Source organism: Sebastes umbrosus, chromosome 2 (genome assembly GCF_015220745.1).
Source record: "Sebastes umbrosus isolate fSebUmb1 chromosome 2, fSebUmb1.pri, whole genome shotgun sequence".
Classification (NCBI taxonomy): domain Eukaryota; kingdom Metazoa; phylum Chordata; class Actinopteri; order Perciformes; family Sebastidae; genus Sebastes; species Sebastes umbrosus.
This window is the reverse complement of record NC_051270.1, coordinates 9,485,344-9,502,669: the sequence shown is the minus strand read 5'-3', so window position 1 is coordinate 9,502,669 and position 17,326 is coordinate 9,485,344. Positions and strand designations below refer to the sequence as shown.

Below are 17,326 nucleotides of genomic sequence, written 5' to 3'. Positions count from 1 at the left end.
ATGACACTATTTTCTCCAAGTAGATGGGAATTAAAATCTTGGAGTTTACATTTAATTTTTGTAAAGAATTTCTTCACATGTGCTACATTGTAGCAGGAAATGTTGCTCTGTCTCCACCTATGTCTGTGGACAGAGCTGACACAGCCATTTATTTCCCTCTCTCTCTCTATAAAGTTCACGCGACAACTCAATACTCTGATACAGTCTGACATGGATTTTTTTTTCTTACTCATCAGTGACTGTATTCATTCTTATGTGATGTCCATCACTCTGTTACTGTGTGGGTGGATTCTTTTTCTTTCAAATGAAGCAAACAATAGGAACAAGATGATCATTATTCAACATGTTTTATTTGCGTGGTGTTCAGATCACATGCCCTTACATGCTATACAATCATTGATACATTAGAGATAGAATTACAAAATTGTATAGCCTACTAATATATTCCAAAAAATCACTGGAACTCTTTTGGTGTCCTGATATTTCATATAGATGCACAGCAAAACTATTTCATCTCAAATATATACAAACGCTAGGCACATAAAAAAAATGACTTTATAAAATACAAAGAATATACACACAAAAAATCACATTTTGGGATACAAATATAGCTTCAGTGTCTTACATCCACATTACAATGGAATTAAAATAATTAGCTTACAAGTGTAAATGGTATCATAACAAGGTAATATCTGTTCAGTTCAGAGTCCTGTATCACAGAAGAAAACAGTTTAGGTTTCAGCAGCCTAAATAGTAATGCCTATGCAGTAAAACATACTGTGTGTCCCAAAGTTGAACAAGGCAACTTCTTAAAGTCTCTGAGTGTTTTACAACTTCTTAGTGGGAGCAGTTTAGTTTACACTGCACGGGAGAACCAGGTGTCTCCTTATACTTCACTGAGAAGCACCAACAATGTGCAGGATTAGAACCAAAAACATGACAGAGATTTGTTCACACAAACATCTCTGACAATCTGCAACAAGCACATTTCTGCACTGATCTGCTTCAATGCCATTAGCTGTGTTGATCAAATTCGGCATCCAGTGCCTTACATTCTGAGAAAGATGCGTCTTTCACTGGCTTGTGACCCATACAGTGTTAGAGTCAACTTATATATATATTGAGTCATACATTGTACATTATAAATAGCTTCACTCCTCGTTCCTCACTCGCATCGTGGCTCTCAGGTGGCAGCGTTTGTGCTTCATTGTGAGACCGTATTCTGGGGTCATGTCCGGCAGCTCTCCGGGCATCGTGTGGAAGCGCAGCTTCTGGATGATGATTGCCAGGAAGAGGTAGACTTCATTTCGCGCGATGACCTCGCCGATGCAGCGCCGCTTTCCCATGCCGAAAGCCATCACCCTCTCCCCCTCCAGCTTGTTGACTTCGGTGCCATCGGCGCTCAGGAAGCGATCCGGGTTGAAAGTGGACGGATCTTTCCACAGCTCACTAAAAAAGTGCAGAGAATGAAGAAATAAGATAAGCTGCACAAATAAAAATGCAGGTCTATGATCACTTAGAGGACTGCAGTGCTTCTTTTGCAACTATCAATGGGGCTCCTTTGAGCAAGGTCTGCCTGAGCTTTAACATAGCTCTCTCTACTGGTTGTACTGGGTAGCTCTGAATTGTTAGTATCTTCATTGTAACAAAAATAACTTACGGATCGTGGTTAACCTGCCACTGATTGATGAAGACGCAGGTGTCTTTGGGAATGAAGTAGCCGTCAAGAGATGTGTCTTTTGTGGTGCTGAAAAAGAAGGAAAAAAGTGTTAGTCGGTTGTGTGTTTACAGGTTTATATCACACACATTCTTGTGGTCGTAATAGCTGTGTATTTTGCTCAATGTTGCTGTGTTGGTTCTGAAGAATTTAACATGTCTTTAACACCTAACATCCTTTAACAGGTACATGTGGTACTCTCAGGCAACTAAAAGAGATGAAGCTCACCAGTGAGGGATGGTGAAGGGCAGGAACGAAGAATGGCGAAGGATCTCCAGGATGAAGGCCTCCAGAAAGGGTAAGTTGGGTCTATCAGAGAGGAGAGGAGTGCGATCCATACCCACTTGGTCCTCTGGAAATGAAAAAAGATCATTGACTTAGTTCAGGATGAGGATTGAGGTTGCAGTCGCCCACACTTTTAATTGATTAAAGAATCACAACCAACCATTTAACTTTAAGAGCTGCAAAATGTGCGTTCCTGCAATACTTTTTTTTTTTTTTACCATTAATCAAAGCAAGAATGAAAATGGTCCTGTGATATAAATGGAAGTATCTTGTGTAAAAATAGCTGTACTTACTCAGTTCTTGATAAAGCCTTTCCTCTATGTCTGGGTATGCCACCAAGTACATCACTGACCAAGACAGGGCGGTGGAGATGGTGTCAAAACCTAGAAGAGAAATATAACCTCTGTAAGGATATTTTTTTTATTTATTTATTGGGCGGTCACTCCTGATCAGGTCATTCAATGTGTGGAGAAATTCAACCTACCAGCTCCAAACAGGTCATTGACAATTCCTACAATCTTCTCATCGGACATCTGGACGTTGGAGTTCTCATCTAGCTTCCTGTCCTCGCAGTGATCAATGAGGGAGTCTGTGATGTCACGAATGTTGTCCTGAAAGAAGATGATTGGACGATCTCAATAACTCTTTCATACGCAGTGATTAAAAAGGGAAAACAATGTCTCATTTTCGTGGAAGAAGGATGGACTTAATGTGTGGTGTACCTTGTTATAGGTGGCATAGTGCTCGCTGACGATCTTTTGCACAAACTCGTTGAAGCGAGCGTTGATGTTCTTGAACTTCTTCATTGTCTGGCTGGGCAGGAATTGCAGAGCGGGGATGAAGTCCGCAGGGTTACCGCTCCCCACCACCTGGCCGAAATCGTCGCTGAGGTTCACCAGGCTCAACAGCTCCTGGTCGTTGTGGTTGTATCGTCGGCCAAAGCACATTCCACAGATCACATTGGCAACGGAGACGACAATGTGGCGGAAGGGGTCGAAGCTGCCGTCGGCCTTCATGACGGTGTTGAGCTGTTTGATCAGATACTCTCCCTCCTTACAGATGTGCTCCTCCAGCATGCAGGAGTACTCCGGGGTTGTGCCATCAAGGGTGGAGAAGGAGCGCAGGGCGCTGTAGGCCAGCTTCCTGCGGGCACGCCAGACTCCAGCCTTGTCCGAGCTGAAGGCCAGACTCTTGCCGTCGTTGACGAGCCTGAAGCTGTACAGGTCCGGCCTGCCCGCGAACTCTTCCCCTTGCTTGATGAGAGCCTGTCGAATCGTTTCACTGCCACTCAGCACGACCACGGGACGCATGCCGATCTGGATCTGGAAGACGTTGCCGTAGCGTTTGCTCATGGCGGTGAGGCTCAGGTAGGGCCTGCTGCCCACCTCCAGCACATTCCCGATGATAGGCAGGGGCTTCGGTCCCGGCAGACGACGGAGCCCATCAGGAATCTCAGTGCGGAAAAACCTGAGGATCAGGTAGACCAGACACACCGTTGCCATGGCAATCAGACTCTCCGATACCGACACGGATCCAATGAATGGTAGTATCATTAGCGCCATGATGACAACTCCTTCTTTTTTTTTCTGGCTTCTGCACAAGCTGGAAATTAAATAGGAGGGGCATTAGAGTAGTGAAGGCAGGGAGGAGGAGAAGTGTTGTGCAACATGTTGACTACATGCACCATGAAGTTTAAAGTAACTAAAGATTGTCACACGGCATGCGTTTGCCATTAATTGGACTCTATAGGTTCACATGCTGCACAAAAACACCACTTTTACAAGCGGTAGGCTATGCAAAGTAGTGGGTAAAGTTTATTACCAGCATACTATGACTCATAGAAAGCCCATAAATACAACATATTAAATTGAAAAAGAATGAGCATATTAAAAAAGTTGCATTGAATAAATAAATTAAAAGTTGCAAAGACTAAACTCATACTTATTAACAGCTTTGCTTGCAAAAGATTCTCCACTCAGCACTTTGCTCTTATCACTCTGACATTGCCTGCTCAGTTAGAAATCAATCCTGCCATGCATGTATCAAACTTACCTTAGTGGAACGGTAACAAAGGAACAATGCTGTGAGCCAACAGAGGTACTTTCCAAGAGAGTTAAAAAAATATATCTTTTAGTAGAGTTAATGCCCGAGTTTACTCTCTTAATGTCTCCAAAACAGAGAATGGGCTCTCGCTTTATAGTGCGCTCCACAGCTTCATTGGCTGCTCTTCATGACGTAATCTCTCCCTCCCTCTCTCTCTGTTTGTCATGAATGAAATTTAGTACTGGGAAAAGGTGTGTGTGTGTGTGTGTGTGTGTGAGTGAGTGTGGTTCTAGTGTGCGTGACTTGCGTGCAAGATTAGAGATAGTTTGGAACAACTTCGTGTCAATGAAGAAATCGCATGTATCACACTTGTTGGAAGTTGCAGCCTTGCATGACTTTGTAGCCTTAAATGCTATTTATGTCTTATTGTTAATGACAGATAAGACGATCATTTACATTAAAAATTTCCAATCTCTGATAACACTGTCAAATTATGGTTTTATGTTTTTATTTTTTTTATTTTTTTTACAATATTTGGGCTATAATATATATCATAATTTTAATTAAAAATGCACTATCTATATAAAATACCCGCGCTTTGACCTCTCCTCTCCTCTGCCAGTGTTGTGTTGGTTTATGCAGAAACCTTCATTCATTGTGCTCAAATGATCTAATCCACTCAGCAATCAATTTCTTATGCAAATGAATTAAGGCGATAGCAGGTTGTTGCATCTCACTCATTATATTGATATTGTGATTTCAAACTGACTTGAATCGATATTTTGGGGAAGCTTTGTTATCAATGTGGTATCAAATCGGTTTTATTGATCAAGACTGAGAGGAAGTATATTTGTCTTTTTGCTATAGGCAATAATCTATAAATATCATGGAAACTTTCCACCTTTAGAAATAATAGACTAATGAGTTATGTCTTTTAAAGTCAGTCCTGTTTGTTTGCCCTGCAGCAGGCTAATAAAATCAAGGTCTGGGTGTGAGAATAGGAGTTGGTGACAACTTTCCACAGCAGCAGCAGCAGCCACCCATGCTGGCAGGCAGCAGCTTTAAGTCCTGATACAACAGTGAAATGTCGTGTCGTGCTTGTACCTGTTAGTTCTCCTCCGGAGTTAAAGATTGACCAGTTGCGTGAGAAGCGCAGTGATCAAACCCTTTGAAGAGGACTCACTGCTGGAGGGTGTACGAGTTCAATACCTTTCCTCTGTCTGTCCCCTTTTCAACCTTTTTATACCCACACTGATTTTTTCTAAGTAGACATTATAGAGCACCGCTTCACAGGCTACTGTTGCTCTCTGTGCCTTGGGGGATTAAACAAAACAACAAAAAAAAAAATCATAAATGCTAACTTCATTCGATAGATGAAATGAAAAATGTAAAATCCTTAGTAATTTTTTTTTAACCTTTTAAACTGTTACATGATGTGGACTTGTCGTGCAACAGGTGTTAAACTAGAATCTGTGACCTGTTAAAGTCTGTGATGGAGAAAAACACTGGTGGCTCTGCAGACAGATTTATACACTTAACTAAACCCTATCACCAATAACACATTTTATATGAATGAATCTATTTTGTATTTTGTTTCCCCCTTCCTTATTTGTTATTACACTGTTAAGAATTTCCCAGTAAAATAACAGTAAAGAACTGATGGCAGAAGGGTTTGCCTTTATGTTACTGTAAAATTAACATTATTATACTGTCGCTGAAATTTACAGCTTTGTACTGTTAATGAAAAATACAGTTTGGACTGTTTTTTGTTTTTTTATTAATTTCACAGTATTTTACAGTTAATTTACTGTTTAAAGATACATTATATAGCTGTTTTTCCACCTTTCTTTTACATTATCTCACTGATTTGTTTTAATGCACTATTTAGGTTGTATTTTTTACATATTAATAAACATTATTTGTTTGCCTAGATGAATAGACTTAGCAGGTTACAGACATAGGAATAGTCACACTGAATACAATTAAAGGCACTTGTTAGGAAAAAGGCTATAATAGACTTGTTGACACTTTTCCCAAAATGTATGTCTATAGCTGGCTACAAGCACAGAATGCAAACCAGAACAACATGTGAGTGAAGAACAGAGCTAATTCACTGATTTTACAATCATGTACAATGTACAAGCCTCACATGTGCAGATCAGGTCCCAGAATTAAAGAAATACTGCATGAAACTGTTTCTGATGATACTTTAGACAGTTGATCAGCAGTAAAGTGTTGTTTTTTAAGAATGCATTATAGTTCAGTTAAAAAACGGCCTACGAGCGTAATTTAACAGGTTTTCTTTTGTATTTTGTATTAACAGTAAAGCACTGTTTTTAGCAATAACAGGTTAATACTGTTGAAATCCTGCTGTAAAATTGACAGCAATTGTTTACAGTGTAGGCTTTTACTTGGCTCGTCTTTGTTAGTGGAATGATGTGAGGTTCTTGAAGTTTCTTCAGTTAAGATGTGTTCTGCTGTGTTTATTTGTCTTTGTGCAGTGATCAGTAATGTATAGATAATCAATAGGTTCATTTGCACCAATAATGTGCTGCATTGGTTACTTTATCATATGGAGCTTTGCCATTGGAGAAACCATATTATTGAAGGTTGTGAATCTAAACTGACATAACATAGGACATAAAATCTGGACTTCAACAGTTTTATTTAGTCCCTCCTGGATTCATAACTTTTGGATCAGACAATATGGCAATGGATGGATGAAGGACTATAGTATAGTATATAGTATAAACTATATTCATCATGTCACTTCTGTGGAAAAAAAGCATCTAAATGAAAAAAAACACACTACCACTCAATATCTATAATTCAGTCTGTAAACTATGACTGCTACACAAGAACATATACTCAGATTTTTATATCCTTAAAAATGTGAAAGCTCATTTTTGGAGCAAAACTCACAAAACATGACAAAATGATCCCAAGGCTCATGAAAGCAGAGCATTCTGGTGTGTGATGTATAGTGAAAGCTTAAATCCTTACTTTTATTTGAAATAAAGGATAATGTCAATTATAATTTGGGGAATTTAATTCTTGTTTGCCTTCTTTGAATTATTTTATTTTAATTATGCAATTCCAAATGGCACAAGAATGATCTTCCTGTTATCTCCTGAAATTAGACAGAAATAATAATAAAAACAAAATGCCTCAGCCTAAAATAACAATTAAAAAACTAATTAAAGGGCTGTCTGTGGGCATATAAACAGAGGAGCCTGATTTATTATCAACTAATTCCTTTTCATTCTGGTCAGGATGCGTGTGTGTGTCTACTTTTAGAGGTGGAATTATTATCTTTTTTTTTTTTTTTAAATCAAGTAACAACAGATATGGATAGGGAAGATAGGGTTAAAATAAAGCCTGTTGGCACATTATGAGTTACTATTAGGCAATATACAAAACCTCAGTGTAGTTGAAGTCACGCTAGAAGTTGTTTGTGTTTAGAAATAGTCCACATGCATTTAGAATAGAATAGAAAGCTTTATTGTCATTGTATTAAATACAACGAGATTCACAGTTGCCACTTCTGGTCAGTGCTTTAAAGCAAATACTTGACAAGATTAAACGAGGCAGATAAAACATAAACCAGGTGAAACACACACACACAGTCATGAAGTAAATAAAACAGGTAAAGTAGATGTAATAAATAAATAAATATAAACAGAAGTGTTACACTAGAAGTATAAATCTAAAAATTGATGTTATGTAAACAGAGGTTATTGCACTTGCAAAGTAGGTAGGGTATATGTAATAAATAAAATGTAAACAAAGTTACACTTGAGGTGTATATTGCATCAAGGATATATTGCACAGATAAATGTATTCACATTCAGTGTATTAATATTGCACAGATGTATGTATTGTAAGAGTTTGAAATGAAGTCCTGCAGGTAACAGTTCTTTGTTTGTTTCTTTGTTTGTTTTTTGAAAATCAAATAACGACAGATATGTGTAGGGAAGATAGGGTTAAAATAAAGCCTGTTGGCACATTATGAGTTACTATATTAGGCGTAAACAAAACCCTCTGTGTATTTGAAGTCACGCTAGAAGTTGTTTGTGTTTAGAAATAGCCCACATGCATTTCAGGTAAAACCAAAAGTAGGGCTATGAAATCAAGGAAAGAGTTTGAATTTAGGAAAAAAAAAAGTCATGCAGGTAAATGTGTGGCATGTATATTTATTTATTGAGTGTTATCCTTGCGGTGCAGCTCTGTCCTCCTGCTACTCCTGGACAAGGACTGCGACTGTGAGCTGCATGCTGCAGACTCTCCAGGGACTCTCTCAGTGCGCTGCAGGACTGCTCCTTTGGTGCTGCAGGTTGCGTGAGAAGCGGAGCTGTGGTCCAGAGGGGAGGGTCTCGGGTCTTCTGGACAATCCTAAATCTGCTTGGTCAAGTCACGCGAAGGCAGCAGCCTCTGGAAAAAAGACACAAGGGTCTTAAACTTGCAGAACAAAGAGCGTAGGACGCGAGACTCACTTTTTTTTCCTCCCCTCCAGCTTTGGGCACGAAGGTGCACATATTTGCGCGCTATAGCTTCTGTAAATGCGAGGATCTTGGGGGCTTTGGAGTCATGCAATCTGCCACTCAGGCTTCATTCATTGCAGTCATGCAACACGTTGGGGCCAGGACTGAGCAGCCAGCCACACAGGCGAGAGAAACCACCAAAACAAGTTATGAACACTGGGACTTAGAAAACAAGGTGAACTATAGTCATACTTTCTCTCACGCAGAGCCCAGCCTGGCAGAGCGTGCAGAGAGTCTCTTTGCAAAATGATGAATAATTCCATGTTTAACTGAAAGTCACGACAGGGAGAACATGAAAAAGGATGCTTAAATTGAGCAGTGATTTCACTCTCCCAGCTTTTACAGAAAAAGTTATACATTTCCATTGTAAAAAAGATAATAAAATACTACTACTACCAATAATAATGATGACATGAATTATTATTATTATTAATAATAATAATATTAATAATAATAATAATAATAATAATAATAATAATAATAATAATAATAATGATAACAACAACAATAATAATAATAGCAATAATACTACTAATAATAATAATGATAAGATAATGCAATACAAATAAAAAAAATAAAAATTGAAATTAAATAAGAATAAAAAAATAAAAAGAATAACCATAATAAGGGAGCTTAATATGAACATTTTGAGAACCCAATAATTAGAGAGAAACCCCAGCTCTTTATCCAAAATGTAAATCAGACAGCGATACATTATATATAAATAAATCCATAGCCTTTATAGCTCAGTGAACTAAAGTTAAAAAAAAAAAACTGAACCAATTCTAATTATTGGGATCTGAAAAAAATGTCATATTACAGCTGCAACTATATGCCACACCGCCAACTGACAAATAATGAAGTGCTATCTGTGTGCTTGTGATGGACACAATGCTGGCTATATGGTGTGTGCCTTATCCTGCTGCTCTTGTTGAGTTAGTAGGTAAAGAGAAAGCCATGTCACATATAAACCCAGAATTACTCATCACCAGTACAGACTATTTTTAGTACAGTGCAGTGGACCTCAAAATATTTGAAATCTAGAGCAATGTCTCCAAATGAACTCCTGTTATTGTTCAGCTATCAAAGGGATTCTGATCCACACAAGCGTTGCATTTTAAGTGAGTGTGATTGTGTTCTTCAGTGATGTAACTCAACCTGATTAAAGATGAACGTGACGTGTGATGGTGGTTTGCCTGAGGTGAGAGCTGGCTGCATTCTCAGTGGGCGCTCATGCTGCAGGAGTGTGTCAGATCACAACAGGTGAGCGGCATTCACAGCTGGAGACGGGGCAACTGTAAATGTCACATAAAACTGGGCTGAAAACTGTACTTCCCCTTTCAAATTCACATTTTAGGCATTTGGCAGTCAGTCATCTCATCAGCTGAGCTTCTCTTTTCTAAACAGAATAGCTGAAGTGAGTGGGAGAGCAAACTAGGGGGGCAGAAGTGGAAGGATGTGAGTCAGTGGGGAGACTCTGTGGTGAGCTCCTAACTCCTTAAAAAGATTAAAGAGATTACAGGCTGCTACTACAGGAAGTGAAGAGTAGTGCTACTGTGCAAAGCCGTGTGTAGAGTCGACCACAGCTAAGGCAGTGGTGGGTTGTGTCAGGATGCACAGGATGAGCTGGAATGCAGAGCTGGACGGCGGCCTGGAGGTGTGTGGTGTTAGTTTGCTCTGTGTCCTGGGCGGGAGAAAAAAAAGAAAACAGGAAAAAAAGTGTTTTGCCTTCAGCCATGTACTTCTTACAGAATTCTTGGACATAAAAGCAGGTGTAATGACATGTGAAGGTTGTTAGTTTCTACTCACGCAAAGGTTGTCACGCACACACCTTCAGAGCAGGTGTGTACCTCCGTTTCACTTTGTGAGTGTCTTTGCATACCGCCGCTGTCAGGAGGTTGTTTTTACTTTGTGTTGGTTTTCATGATTTAGCCTGAGCTGACTGAATGAGTGCACCTTGTCATGCTATAAAACATCTCCGAAACACATAGATAAAAATAATAAAAAACTATTGTATAACTATTTATACATATCAGCAGGCTTTTTATGTTACTTTTGTAAGAAGAAAATCAAACATATAGGACTTTTCAGATTAAGATGTACTCCTAAATAAAATCCCTGACCCTGTTACCAACTCCTAATACTTAACATTAGGAGGTTATGACATTAATACGTCCTTAAATACCAAAACCTGTCCTCATGCTCTGACAAAGAGCTGCCCTGCTGAAACGTTCTTGAGCAAGACACTGAAGTGTTGTCCTGATCCAGCACTGATGAGCTGGGAACTTTGAGGAAGTGGGAAAACAAAATAGGAATTCCCCTTCAGCGAGTCAAGGATCACATTAAAGTCTCATGGCAACAACAGGCCTCTTTTGCAAAGTTAGCCTACACATACATGTTTGCAGGTATCCCGGGTGTAATAATTGTTTTTATTTCATATTTTACTTTTTGGACTGTCGGCAGAACACTGACTTGACTATTGTAGCCATTACTGTTTGTTACCTGTGACTTGGATGACGTAGGCATTCAAATAAGTATTATACTTCCATAAAAATGGGGGACTCACAAGTAGTGTTACTTGAAAACTGTAATCAATTTATCATCCCACATTGAAAATGCAATTACATTACTTAGCCCTAAATAACTTTTTCAATGCTAACAGTGAAAACAACAGCAACAGTGCTGACAGAGCTAACAGTGTTAACCTGAGGGGGAACCGGAGGGGTGCTATGCTTCTACAACAGCGCCGTTGGTCGGGACGGCATTATCAGCTGTAACAACACCGTATGAGAGCAGTGCAGAGCGGCAGCGGCCGTGAGCAAGCCAGTGGGGCACGCTCACATGCACAAACATGCACGAACATGCGCTAAAAGGCATGCGCGGCCGACCCAGCCATGTCAACAAAGCACAGAGAAGCTCTGATTACAACACACATAGAGGGAGAGACTTCTCTGCTCAGATAGACATTTCTCCTCTATATCTTTATATAGCAAATAGTTGTTTGATGCTATATTAATGCTCTGAATATCAAATAGAGAACCTTTAACACGTGTAGAAACAGAAAACGACACATTCACACACCCTCTTACTCTGACCAAAACGTTAGCAAACCAGCTATAAAGAACACACAACATGTGAACTTTGGAGTTACTGGGAATCACAATTCTCCTATTTTGGTAGAGAGCAGACTGTCTACTGAACACAGAGACGACAAACTGATAACAGCCCTTATCAAATTGTAATCCCATTGGCCAACATTGTTCATTAGAGACAAGTCAAAAAAGAATAGCAAAAAAAATCAAAAAGTAGAAGAGGCTGAGATATCATGACTGTATGGGTCAAGCTGGGCCCTACTGTACATTTCCCATAATTCAACTCCGTAGCGTCTTTTCCTGAGACCCTCCCTGCCTCACCACCATAGCTATTTTGTTCGAACTTTGGAAAGCTCCCACCAAAGCCAAACACTTCTTGTGTAAAATTGGTGGAGTGCCCCTTTAATACTTACTCTGCATTAATTTTTAAATTCAAAAGCTAAACCTTACCGTAACATAAATGTAGTGATACAGTTGCTCTACTAAAGAGAACTATGGCTTGACCAGTACAGCACATCAGTGAACTGGCTCCTGGCCTTGCGTGTGGCCGATCGGGCAAACCTTAATAGGATTATTTTGGACTGCAGGTCATGACACCTCACATGAGTGTTGCCTATGACCTAATACAAACTCACAGTGTATCCCATTCACTGCATTAATACGGAGCTAAAACGGATTGTGTCAGATGCTCAAAAGATGCACATCAGTTACGTTTTGGCACATCACCTCGTGCTTCACAAAACTGCATTTGATGTTTTCCAGTACATGTTATTACAGTATCTTATCTGTTGCATGCAATACGGTCAAAGTGCTCAAATTGAAAGTAAAACAATAGACAAATCCTTGTTGCATGCAATGTGTAGAGGTTTTTGTTTCATTAGGTTGTGGTTATAACTTGCAGCACGCCACTCTGACTGACTGGTGCTTCAACATCTGTTGAGTAACACAAACATATACACAGTCATTTTGATTGTATACTGTATTAACATTTAGGTTAGTTATAGTAGCCCATTGATACAGTTTTCTTTCTCCTGTTCAAAATCTGTCCCTTTTTAGTTTTAAAGGGGACATATCATGCTCATTTTCAGGTTCATACTTGTATTTTGGGTTTCTACCAGAACATGTTTACATGCTTTAATGTTCAGAAAACACATTATTTTTCTCATACTGTCTGTCTGAATATACCCAATAATATAATATATGGTGCACCTTTGCAAAGGTAATTCTCAAGCCGTGGGTGGTATATTGTAATGAGGTTGGTAGGCACTCCAGATACCCAAATGTATGTGCACAAGCACTGAAAAAGTGAGTTTTTCATGATATCTCCCCTTTAACCTGAAGTTCCTGTGAAACATTCCAGTGTGATTTTACAGTGTATTTTAAGGGGAAGTACATCATAAAACCTGTAAATGGACAAAAGCGCTCCATTACAAGTAAAAATAAAGAAGTATTGGCAGCAAAATGTACTTTTAGTTTTGTAATTATATCAAAAGTTAAAGCACAGAATGGTCCCTTACAGTGTTATATCATTATAATGTTGGATCATTACTATTGATGCATTACTATGTAAGAGGTACTTTAATGTTTCTGGTTGTTGTGGCGCTAATATTGACTTCTTATACTATTGTGTAGTTTAATATAAGCTGATCGTTTGTTTTGTTGACTCTTAATATGAAAAGTAACTATAGCTGTTAAAGAAATGTAGTGGAGTAGAAGTATTAAGTAGCTGAAGATGGAAATACTCAAGTAAAGTACCTCAAAACTGTACTTGTAAATGTACTGTAAACCAGTACTTCAGTAAATGTACATAGTTATTTTCCACCATTAGAATGGACTGCAGAGAAGTTCAGTCACCGAGCCTTAAAGACAACTCACCACTCAGTGTTGAACCTGGAGGATGCTCACACTCATAATGTCAGAAATGACAAATGATTAGTTTTCTTGTAATACGAGGAATGGTGCCAAATGACTGTTACTGTTATCACCTGTTCGAAAAGTGAAACCACCTACTGTAATTTGATATTCACAGATTCATTGCAGAATATATTGAATAACACCATAGGTCACACACAATACATACTGTTGTCTTTTCAGTAGAAAAAAAGTCAAACTGAGCATGACATATGACATTTCATTCCTCACTATCAACTTTCATCCACTGAAAAAACCTGATATTGGGATTTCGTCCTTTTATTTATGGAATGCACTTAATACTAGTGTCGATTTTTAAATCGATTTCACAATAATGGTAACCCAACATTACTTTTTTTCTTTATTCAAGGTATACATAATCCGTGTCAATCTAATGTGGAAGTTACAGCCTACTTTAAAGGTGCTGCGCAGGGCATTAATATAGCAGCAAACACCTATTGTCTATGTAAAGATATAGAGCAGTAATGTCTACCTGTGCAGAGAATGAAGTCTTTCTTCCTCTGTGTGTGTTGCAATCCCAACTTCTCCGTGCTTTGTTTACATTGCCGGGCCGGCCACATGTGCCCTTTAGTGCACGTGAGCGTGCCCCATGGCTAACTCATACGGCGGTTACAGCTGATAAGGTCGTCCTGACTGACGGTGCCGTTGCGGAAGCATAATGCCCACCCTCCGGTTCCACCCCAGGTTAACGAAGTTAGCTCTGTCAGCACTACTACTGCTTTGTTGTTTTATTGTTAGCACTGTTAGCACCATTAGCTACGAGCCGCCGGCCCAGTCGTCGCCATGTTGAGAGCCGTGCGGAGGCAATAGAAATGCTCCCAATCTCGCATTTAGCACCTTTAAAGTTCAGTGTTTTTAAGGTCTAGTGTGTAACAATGGCTCCAACACGCTTGACGCACGTTGGTTGCAATCTACTCACCTCACCGCTAGATACCGCCAGATCCTTCACACTGGACCCTCTAAGAAAGAAAAAGCAATAAATTCATGTTTTTCTGAAAACATTTGCTAGGGCTATACTGGATGTTCACTCTCCTTATTTATAATTGTAACTCAGGTTTGAGTGAGACATGATAATGTGACAGTGGTTCATCAAAAGGCCATTGTGCGGTGCAACAGGTGACAGCACTATTTTAGAGGACAGAGTCAGAGGCATGTTACATCAGCTGCAGGTTAAAACAGACACAATCAATAGGCGAGATAACAAGGTCAGGGTGGGTCACCAGTAAACACCAAAATCAGCTGATCCGCCGCTGCTGATATGTCTTTCACACGCAACCATGAATGCAACACAAACATGATGAAGCGTCCCTGAGAGGGAAAAAGACTCGTTCACATTGTGTGTGCGTGTGTCTGTGTGTGTGTGTGTGTGTGTGTGTGTGTGTTTGCAAAGCGGGGTGAGAAAGACCTTGCGTGTGTGTGCGTGTGTGTGTGGGGTTGTGGGGGGTACTGGATCACCTTCCCTTCCTGACCAGGCGTGAATACCAGATTAGTAACTGAGCTAATGGTTTCCCCCCCCCTCCCGTCCCCACAACCCTCTCCGTCCTTTTGCAAGCCGGTATTTGCACTCCGCGGCAATAACAATAGTTGCGTGCGGAAATATCTCAGTCATCCATCTTTCTGTCACCTCTCCCTCTCTCTCGGTGCACGAAGGTGTCATAACTGAGCGTAAAAGGCAAGGCAAAGGAAGGTGAGGTCACAATGGGAAACCCCTTAAGATGCGTGTCTGAGGAGAGTCATGACCCGCACAGCGAGAACCAGCACCGACCAGACCAGACATGCTGTGCGTGTGAGAAGATTGGCTGATGTTCAGCTTAATACAGCAGAATGGATACTGCGTAAATAAATCATCTCAGCTGATGGAAATAATGGTTTTACAAAAGGATTTTTTTTTTAATTACTGCTATATCAAACCAGTAGGATTACATCATTTAACTTCAGACTTATTTCTCTATTTTTTTTTGTTTAATAAAAAACAAATTGGAAATAAAATGCATTGGGTCAACTCTAAAGTTATCAAAGAAAAAGCTGTCAACATATATGAACATACAAGTAAAAAAAAAAAAAAAAGAGAGAAAAATAATCCTTTATTGGAGATACTGCTCCAAAATCAAAGTATCAATCGATCAAAATATATGTAAGAATATAAAGTTCAATGTTTAATATGTTCATAAATGTCCACATATCAGATTTTTGTATGGGTATTATGGTGTTGCACAAAACACAAGTGGGCCGTTCTGGCTTCAATCCAAAGTGACTGATATGCCTGTGTATCTCCAATAAATGATCAAAAATAGGCTAAACCATGTATATTGACCTTGCTATCACTTACAGTATAGATGCTTATTGTAATGTATTCTAAGGATAGCTTGAGTTTGACTTTTATTATTAAAGTAAATTAACATTTTTAAAAATTACATTAAAAAAGCTCATAAAAAGGCCAAAAGAGCATATTCATTACTTCTACCAAGTAATATAAAACAACATTCACACTGTCAAGAATAGACCTGCATATAACATATAACGTAAAAAAAACACAAAACAAAGTGTAATCAGAAGTCTTCTTAAAACATACATTTTGGACTCATAGGGAAGATGTACTTTTGACAAATTGAGAAAAAGAGTTCCTTCCCCTATACTCAAAACATGGCCTCTGATAGAGACCCTGTGTGTAGTGAAAGCTTTGTGGTCGTGGGACAAATCCTGACAGCAGGCAGCATCACACACCATCCACCTCGCGCTGCAATAAATGAGTGAATTGAGGTCATGATCCTAATTAACTGTCTGGCCATGGCTGCATGCTGGCGCCATGGTAGTAAAAAAAAAGTTAGTTTTCTCCCCTCTCCCAGGAAAATATTTAAAGCTCCACTAATCAATATTTTTATATCAACGTTGAATAAAATGGTTATGAGAAACGTGTTTCTCATAGTGACAGACAAATAGAATGAGGCTATCACTCCACTCTGCAGCTCTATAAAATCTTTTCTTTTAGTTGTTCGTTTTTGGTTTTGCGACACATTTACGCTTTGATTCTGGTTCCAAGAAGCAGCAGGCAGCTGTTTTCATTAAAAAAAAAAAAACTCACAACAAACAACTAAAGTTAGATGGTGAAGAAAGCCAAACAGCAAGCGCACTAAAGAAGCTATAATATGTAAGACTGTATAGCCGATCTGTCGGCATGTTTTCTTCTTCTGCCCTCCTGTGGCCAAATACTGATTGCAGCTTTAAAGGTGCAGTGTGTAGGATCTGGCGGCATATAGTGGTGAGGTTGCAGATTGCAACCAACTGAAGCTTCTCTCGTGTGCCAAGCGTGTAGGAGAACTACGATGGCCGACACAAAAACATGAAAATGTGAATCTAAAGCCATTGTTTGATTTGTCCGTTCTGGGCTACTGTAGAAACATGACGGCCGGCTCCGTGAAGATGACCCACTCATATAAATGGCTTATTCTTTCTTTTTTTTTTAAACTCTTTTTTTATTTGAGAACAAAGAACATGAGGTCATCATGGGTGTTACAATGTCAGATCGCAGTTCATTTTTGTAAATACATTTTGATATACAATGTCACACTTCAATCAACGGTGTAAATACACAATCTATTTTTCCCAGTACTCAATACTTTATTCCAATTTAAGCCTTAAAATAAATGTGAGTCTTTCCATACAATATATTTCATTTACAATACCCCGCCATCGGTCTAATGTTGGAAGATCAGTCT

The 17,326-nt window shown here is 39.2% G+C and overlaps 1 protein-coding gene and 1 long non-coding RNA gene across 2 annotated transcripts in view; one reads left to right on the top strand and one right to left on the bottom strand.

Moving 5' to 3' along the window:
* LOC119504285 overlaps positions 1 to 17,326 on the top strand; it is a 45,531-nt gene that overhangs the window by 1,770 nt on the left and 26,435 nt on the right. Inside the window, exon 2 of the long non-coding RNA XR_005210537.1 lies at positions 1,903 to 2,015. This is a non-coding gene — a long non-coding RNA (uncharacterized LOC119504285). The remainder of the gene's footprint in view (positions 1 to 1,902; positions 2,016 to 17,326) is intronic.
* Positions 332 to 4,206, bottom strand: LOC119504235 (cytochrome P450 1A1). Its single transcript, XM_037796269.1, has 7 exons — positions 4,055 to 4,206; positions 2,725 to 3,604; positions 2,487 to 2,613; positions 2,296 to 2,385; positions 1,946 to 2,069; positions 1,661 to 1,747; positions 332 to 1,449 (listed from the first exon to the last, which is right to left on the bottom strand). The coding sequence occupies exons 2-7, from the start codon at positions 3,562 to 3,564 to the stop codon at positions 1,152 to 1,154; spliced, it is 1,566 nt and encodes a 521-aa protein (XP_037652197.1). The 5' UTR covers positions 3,565 to 3,604; positions 4,055 to 4,206; the 3' UTR covers positions 332 to 1,151.

Excerpts from the sequence above, each read along its gene's own strand:
- LOC119504235 (XM_037796269.1), bottom strand. The coding sequence starts at position 3,564 with ATGGCGCTAATGATACTACCATTCATTGGATCCGTGTCGGTATCGGAG. Across the intron at positions 2,386-2,486 it reads CAATGACCTGTTTGGAGCTG|GTTTTGACACCATCTCCACC; the intron begins GTAGGTTGAATT and ends TTTCTCTTCTAG. Across the intron at positions 1,748-1,945 it reads CCCTTCACCATCCCTCACTG|CACCACAAAAGACACATCTC; the intron begins GTGAGCTTCATC and ends CTTCTTTTTCAG.